Source organism: Gadus chalcogrammus, chromosome 22 (genome assembly GCF_026213295.1).
Source record: "Gadus chalcogrammus isolate NIFS_2021 chromosome 22, NIFS_Gcha_1.0, whole genome shotgun sequence".
Lineage (NCBI taxonomy): Eukaryota > Metazoa > Chordata > Actinopteri > Gadiformes > Gadidae > Gadus > Gadus chalcogrammus.
This window is the reverse complement of record NC_079433.1, coordinates 20057365-20065650: the sequence shown is the minus strand read 5'-3', so window position 1 is coordinate 20065650 and position 8286 is coordinate 20057365. Positions and strand designations below refer to the sequence as shown.

General features: G+C 45.0%; 1 protein-coding gene across 1 annotated transcript; it reads right to left on the bottom strand.

The window, feature by feature from the left end:
* Positions 1 to 5107: 5107 nt before the first annotated feature.
* LOC130375452 (uncharacterized) lies at positions 5108 to 6916 on the bottom strand. Its single transcript, XM_056582379.1, has 2 exons — positions 6909 to 6916; positions 5108 to 6173 (listed from the first exon to the last, which is right to left on the bottom strand). The coding sequence occupies exons 1-2, from the start codon at positions 6914 to 6916 to the stop codon at positions 5108 to 5110; spliced, it is 1074 nt and encodes a 357-aa protein (XP_056438354.1).
* Positions 6917 to 8286: the final 1370 nt, after the last annotated feature.

Sequence of the window (8286 nt, the reverse complement as noted above, 5' to 3'; positions counted from 1 at the left end):
CTGGAGTCTTTTAGTTGGCACATGAGCACATGAGAAATTTTCAGAATTGTGTGCATAGCTAATCATATATAATATTTTGTGTGCATACAATCGAGAAAAACTGTTAGAGAGAGGCCAATATTAGATGGTTAATAGTAAGAGGATACAGATATATCTTGTTGACAGAAATTAACTCACCCTAAGCTCAATGCAACACACACACACACACACACGCACGCACGCACGCACGCACGCACGCACGCACGCACGCACGCACGCACGCACGCACGCACGCACGCACGCACGCACGCACGCACGCACGCACGCACGCACGCACGCACGCACACACACACACACACACACACACACACACACACACACACACACACACACACACACACACACACACACACACACACACTTCCTATCCAAGCCTAAAAAGTATTGCTTAAATACAAGTAGTTCCATATACCATCCAAGGTTTCTTTAAGTCAATAATTTATGTTGTCATATGCCTGTTTTCCATCTGTGTTGTTCAGGGGTGATCCTGTCTCTTCAATATTTCACTTCCCTCTGTCTCTTTGTACACAAGGAGCTTGTTTCTAGCTGAATATTTCATGCATCTCAACGCCGTGCGATATCTCAGCCATGTCTGCTACACGCAGACATATCGTAGCTCTCTAAGATAATACAGCCAATCAATTATTTTCGGCTATTGAGTTTAAATTCCAAGAGTAAAGGGCGTATATATATTTTAATTTTCATAAGTTTAAAGAGACGCGTATAAAGAACGTAATTGGCTAATATATGTGACTTCCAAATGAATGGCTGTCAGACGCCCATAAGAACCCCCTTGAATCCTGTGCTTATTAAACCTATTAAGAACACTCCTGATCAAACGACAGCCGCATTGTTAAAGAATGAATCCTTTTTCAATGTCTATGCACTCATCGCACGCGCACGCGGGGACCCTTTGACACAAATGGTCACACAATGTTTGACAGACTTTTGAAATAAAATAAAGTGAGACGCCCGATAGAATAGAATTATTCAATTGGAACACTGAAAGGTAAGACTGATTATTAAGTCCTGTGGCTTGAGTTAAAATGGGCGGACTTTATGTCTGCGTATAGCACTGGCGTCTGAACGGACCTGCGTCACACAAAGGCTTCAGTCCTCGGTAGACACCAACATTGACAACCCTCTTTCACAGGGCTTTTCATTTTTTATTAATTTCTGCCAACTGCTTTGAAATGAGAGGAATGTTAAAGTATTCCATCCTCCAGCGGAGCTTCACAGATTAGAAGTTGGAAGTGATCTAAAACTAGCAAGGAGAGATGTACGGTTCTTGAGAAGTCCACTTTATTTATTTTTAGCATGAAGGGAAACGTAATAGAGCTGAAGATTCTCCTTATTATTTTAGATATGATAATAATAATAATAATAATATTAATAATAATAATAATATTATTATTATTATGATTGTTATTCATTATAATGTCTACTATATCGAGGAGAAGTAGTTTTAATAATAATGAATAATAAACATTAGATATTCTTAAAATATACACAGCTAATAAAAAAACATAACAATACAATCTACATCTGATGCTCAATTAAAAAAAAATGATTGAATGTATCAAACCGGGTCCCATCAGGGGAAAAAGGAACATTCATGTTTAAAAAACCTGCTCTTATTAATTTAATCACATTTCATATGCTGATTTGAATTGGCCACGCTCCTCCACTCAGAGTTGACTCTAATCCCAATCTAATTACTAATTACACGCTTGGAGCTTGATTGGACCTGTTCCTCCAGCCACGGCCAATTTCACTGAAGCACCTTTCATGTGCGATGTCTCAAAGCTTTTCCAGAGCAGCGTATGTTTGTGTGTGTGTGTGTGTGTGTGTGTGTGTGTGTGTGTGTGTGTGTGTGTGTGTGTGTGTGTGTGTGTGTGTGTGTGTGTGTGTGTGTGTGTGTGTGTGTGTGTGCGTGTGTGTGTGTGTGCGTGTCTGTTTGCGTGCGCGCGCGTGTGTGTGTGCGTGTGTGTTAATCCAAAAAATATTCACTACCTTTAAGTCAATAACAAATTAAAAATACATCTTTCTGTTTTTTTTACCAAATTGAAGAAAACACACCGAAGACTACCTGAAGGCAAACCTCTCTTTATTTTAAACGAGTATTGCAAAAAACACCATTCTATAGTTGTTTTTTTATTTTAGTGTAGGTTAAATACATTTCCGCCCCTGGTTAAAACAAAAGACTGATACCTGGCAATTGATTTGTAAACCTGTAAATAAAATTCATATGAACTCTCATGCATTGGATGAACAAAACAGTCTTCTTCAATGACTCTCTACATTCCTGCCGGGCTGAAATTCGCCTTTCCTCGCATGGCTGATACTGATGTTGGTGAAGTACCTTCATGTATGCTTAGGCCTGTTCAAAAATGGATGCGTGCATGGTTGCAATTGGTAAGAAGTAAGGCTTTTTGTTTAGCCCTAGCAGCTTGTGAAGTGCAACATAAATGTACCATTTTGTCCAATGGAATGAAATGATTTAAGTGGAACCAGACAGACCCATCAGTGAACCATCAGTGCTATCTGCCCCTCTTAAGAAATAAATAAAAACAAATGGCTCCCTGGGCATGTTTGGTGCTTAAAGCGCTAACACTTATAGGAAAAGCTCAAATAATGTTGACATTTTTAACTTGAAAGTTTAATTGAAAATTCCAATTTCAAACATTTTGGTTGATAAAGAACCAAGAAAGCTGCAGATAAGCTGTATTATATAATCTTATTGATGTTTACTGTTACAGAATATTTTTCAGATTTGTTATAATTTAGCCGCTGGTTTGCCATTCTCGTTATGTGCAGCTTCTATTTTTCTTTATTCTTTTCCTTTAATATATTTTTTTATTTAAAAAATGGATTCTTTGATAGGATTTTTTTATTTTGTTTATTTACTGGGTGGTGAGTCTGAGGTGGGGTTTGAGATGTCTGGGAACAGACAACAATACACAAGGCTGCGGCACAAGTAGACAAAGTGCAGTGTGTGTGTGTGTGTGTGTGTGTGTGTGTGAGTGTGTGTGTGTGTGTTTGTGTGTGTGTGAGTGTGTGTGTGTGTGTGTGTGTGTGTGTGTGTGTGTGTGTGTGTGTGTGTGTGTAATTGTTGGTGTGTGTGTGTGTGTGTGTGTGTGTGTGTGTGTGTGTGTGTGTGTGTGTGTGTGTGTGTGTGTGTGTGTGTGTGTGTGTGTTTGTGTTCCTAGCAAGAGATGGAACGAATGGACCTTGTATGCTCCAGTTCTTTGTACACAAGTTGATGCTTCATGGTATGAATTTAAATAGACAACAGAAATGTATCTAGAATAATCCAAACATTTCGTCTTGTGTGCCTGTGTGTATGTTTTTGTTTGTGTGTTTGTGTGTGTGTGTGTGTGTGTGTGTGTGTGTGTGTGTGTGTGTGTGTGTGTGTGTGTGTGTGTGTGTGTGTGTTTGTGGCTGCACGTATGCATGCATATTTGTGTGTCTGTGTGTGCACGAATTCGTGGTCATATGTGTATGCATGTGTGTCTGTGCGTATGTTATGCACACAGAAGTTTGTGCCTGCAGATGGAAATGTCAGCACAATTAGCGCGTTGAGCCCGAGTCGTGAGGGTACAGACAGGCCAGTAATGAATGGCTTCACACAAGGACAAAAAATTTACCATGGCAACTGCGTTTTGACTGACCAGAATATTATATCTCCTTTAAGCGACTACACTCAGGTGATTTCCTGGTGAGGAAGGGAGAAATAAAAGTGTTTGTAATGTTGGCCCTATACAAAGAAGTAGACATTCGACTTGCATTTTAATGATTTAACCCTCTGCGCTAGCGGTTTTGCTTATTTTCCCTCCACTTGTGTTTTTCTCCGTTGCTAATGCCCCTTAGGCTGTGTCCACCTTACATTTAAATCAATCTTTAATCTCCGGTATTAGAAAGAAGAAGACGATTTTATTTTCAAGCTACATCATTAGTGATAGTATAGATCTAAGGCTTGTTTAATGGAGGCCCTACATGAATACAATTAGGGTCTTGTTTAATTAGGTTTTCTACTATCTATCGCAGTTATTACTTCGACCACATCGAGAAACAGAGTGAGAGAGACTGAACATTAGACTCATAGTCACATTAAAACATCATTGACTGGTGAATAAAGGAAGCAGGACGTATTCACACCAGGAAAGTCCTGTAGTTCGCTGTCTTTGGTCCTGACCAAAATACAATGTTTATATTTTTTGGTTTGGTGCAGTTCTTTTTCACATTGCAGTTTATGTGTGTTCTCCAGCATACTTTTTATGTGGGCGTCTGCCCAAATATCTAACAGACATTCCTTCTCCTCTTTGCTCCATGTTGAGCCAAGAATGATTTTCAACCGACGGTCCGACAATGTGCTGCTAATCCTGGAGTTACAGCTAATCAAACAATAATTCCCATAATGGATCGGACCGAGGTGGGATTCAGGTCTCTTTCCCATCTCAAGAGAACCGCACCAGGGTTAGTTTGGAAGCGAACTGAGACCACCTCTCCGGCTCGGTCTTGGACCGGCTGTTTGGTCCGCTCACGAGTTTAATGGGTTGTATTCACACAAGCCCAAAAGGTCTGCACCAGGGAATTTTTGCGTGTAGTTCGAACCAAACAAGGCAGGTGTGAATTTGCTCTTAGAATTATCCTCACAGTTGAAAAGCTTCAAAATAGGGAAAAAATAAATTTTAAATTCGACCAGCACAGTTAAAATGTTTGGACACCCTCTTGGGGTATTTTAAATACACTTTTTCTCAAGGCAGTATTTGTCACAATCTCTTTGAACTTTATGGATCTAATAAATGAACTGAATGTTTTAATTTGGAAAAATGAAATTAAAAACATGATTATGATTAGTTTATTTTATGTTAAATATGATAAAGGTGAAGTGTAGATAGATATTTTTATTGTGTTAGCTACCACAACCCTAATGGTACTGAAAATGACCTATTTATTTAATTCAATCATCAATGTTGTCATTGATTTACCACCTCTGCAAGGTAGGATTCGTCAGGGTGGGTCATACATGTATGCATAACATGCTCTCCATATTTTTAGCTTACTTTCAAATTGTTTTTGCATTTGCCCTCCACTTTTTATACACATATTTGTGACAACTGTGACTTTTGTAATCCCCCTGGCAGAAGTGTCCACTCTGAGGCTCACCCCCTCTGAGGCCCGCCCCCTGTGAGGCCCGCCCCCTGTTGGTCCCGCCCCCTGTGAGGCCCGCCCTCTGTTGGTCCCGCCCCCTGTGAGGCCCGCCCCCTGTGACGCCCGTCCCCTCTGAGCCCCCGCCCCCTGTGAGGCCTGCCTTCTGTTGGTCCCGTCCCCTCTGAGGCACGCCCCCTGTGACGCCCGTCCCCTCTGAGCCCCCGCCCCCTGTGAGGCCCGCCCTCTGTTGGTCCCGCCCCCTGTGAGGCCCGCCCCCTGTGAGGCCCTCCCCCTGTGACGCCCGTCCCCTCTGAGCCCCCGCCCCCTGTGAGGCCTGCCTTCTGTTGGTCCCGCCCCCTGTGAGGCACGCCCCCTGTGACGCCCGTCCCCTCTGAGCCCCCGCCCCCTGTGAGGCCCGCCCTCTGTTGGTCCCGCCCCCTGTGAGGCTCGCCCCCTGTGAGGCCCGCCCCCTGTGAGGCCCACCCCCTGTGAGGGCCGTCCACTGTGAGGCCCGTCCCCTGTGAGGCCCCACCCCCTGTGAGACCCCACCCCCTGTGAGACCTGTCCCCTGTGAGGCCCGCCGCCTGTGAGGCCCGCCGCCTGAGAGGCTCGCCGCCTGTGAGGCCCGCCCCCTGTTGGTCCCGTCCCCTGTGAGGCCCGCCCCCTGTGAGGCCCGCCCTCTGTTGGTCCCACCCCATGTGAGGCCCGCCCCCTGTGAGGCCCGCCCTCTGTTGGTCCCACCCCATGTGAGGCCCGCCCCCTGTGAGGCCCGCCCCCTGTGAGGCCCGCCCCCTGTGAGGGCCGTCCACTGTGAGGCCTGTCCCCTCTGAGGCCCCACCCCCTGTGAGACCTGTCCCCTGTGAGGCCCGCCGCCTGTGAGGCCCACCGCCTGAGAGTTCCGCCGCCTGTGAGGCCCGCCCCCTGTGAGGCCCGCCCCCTGTGAGGCCCCGCCCCCTATGAGGCCTGCCCCCTGTGGGTTCCTGAACTCACCACCAATCAATCGAAAGTAACCAATAAGCACTTATCCATATATACCCTCTGATTAATAAGTAGGTGCTGATTAAAATACATTGTTTATAAAAACAGTAATCTTAGCTTTGGGGAGACTTGTTTTGAAATATGTGATTGGGTATAATTAAAGTGTGTTTGATTAGCATTCGGAGGTAAGGCTGTTGTTACCATTGCCAAAACACAATTTGATTGCCTTTGAGTAATATGTTTTATTGGCAGTGAAATCAAAGGGAATGTTGAATTTATATAGTTTTTGTAGTATTCAAATGTAACCAAAAAGAAGAAGATCTACCTTTTGAACAAGCCTCATCTTTTCTTTAATGTCAATATAAAAAAAAATATCCCTGAATCTTTTATAAGTCTGACAGTTTAAGAGAGTGACAGCTAAACACAAAAAGAGAAGGCTGCATGCTGTTGCGCGTCAGCCAAGTATCTACTACATGATGCCAAAATGTTATACTCGGCTTACGAAAACGTTGCAAACTATGTGTTATCCCATTCCTCTCACTTGTTCGTGGACTTCTACCCCCTTCGCTCCATCTCCATAAAACCAACAGAATCCCGCTTAGCTTTCAGATTTTGATCATCTTTGAAATAAGGTATTCAAGGCATTACTCTTCATCAGAAAGGCATCCCTGTTGCTACTGTCCATCACATGACCACCATTCAGTCTGTGTGACTCTAGACTAGAGAGGCAGTCGTACCGTTCCATTGTACCCGGTACACTCACTACATACGAAAGCCCGTCTGTAGATTGCAACAGAGGAACACAATCCCCCCAAAAAAGAACCCAGCTGTTTGCACCATGGTTTCATCATTATTTGTGGGCAGACTGTAGGAGATGAAATACCACACTGGTGTGTATTCGCTCGATAAAAATGATCATGGGGGTGCAACTTACAAAGTACTTATTAAAAGCAGTGTGTCTTGGAATCCGTCGGAGTTGGAGATAGAGCAGCCATCTCCCCTCTTGTGTTAGTGCACTGAGCTGCAGTGACACCAATGATCCATGCCCAAAACCCATCCATCTTCACGTTGCATCACTCAGTGTGTGTGTGTGTGTGTGTGTGTGTGTGTGTGTGTGTGTGTGTGTGTGTGTGTGAGGGGAACGCTTGTAAATGCTAGGCCCTGGTGGATGCACGCTGCTGCGCTCCTCGGTGGAAGCGACAAGGGGGGGCCCTACATGGGGGAGCCATCTCTCCCACCCTCCCCCACCTACCGATTAATACTGCTACCGCTGGTGGTTTCAATGGGGGAAAACATCTCTATCTCTACCTCTTACATCAGACCTCCCACGACCACCATCACCACCACCACCAGAGAACCATGAATCCTACCTGCCCGTCCCCTGTCTACGTAGCAGGGAGGCAATGTTAGTTTATATCGATCTGGTAGCATATGTGGCACAGCTGTTGCCGGGGGAACCCCAGTGCCGGCTGAAGGCTTCTCTCGACACTCCCCTTGGCAGCGGTACAGTTGGCACGCAAGGCGGCGCAGCAGGATCCGACGCACTCTCTCCTCCGCAATACAAACACCCAGCATGGAGAGAGAGACATGTCAGAACACAGGGGTGAAGAGAGAGAGAGAGAGAGAGAGAGAGAGAGAGAGAGAGAGAGAGAGAGAGAGACAGAGAGAGACAGAGAGAGAGAGAGAGAGAGAGAGAGAGAGATACAGAGGGAGAGAGAGAGAGAGAGAGAGCGAGGAGGGAGAAAGGAACTTTTTACAATGCCTGCCACTCCATTTGGCGACCCAACTTTTCCTTTTCTAGATCTTTTTTTTTAACAATCTTCAGGCGAAGGACATCAAGGTTTAAAATATCTTTGAGTGATTTGTGCTTGTATTTGTGAGTTTACGTACATATGTGTGTGACTGTGTGGCTGTATGTATGCCTGTTAAAAAGTATGTGAACGGCAGAGTGGTATAATGGGGGGTACACCAGCCATAGCTCAGGATCTTTAAGTGGGGCCCACCAATGCGTGGAGAGAAGTTAGAACCATATGAGCCATAGTCTATGGGAAGTGGTCACATTACGACAGCATCTGCTGACCATTAGTGGCCATTAATTGGTGTTAACCGGCACTA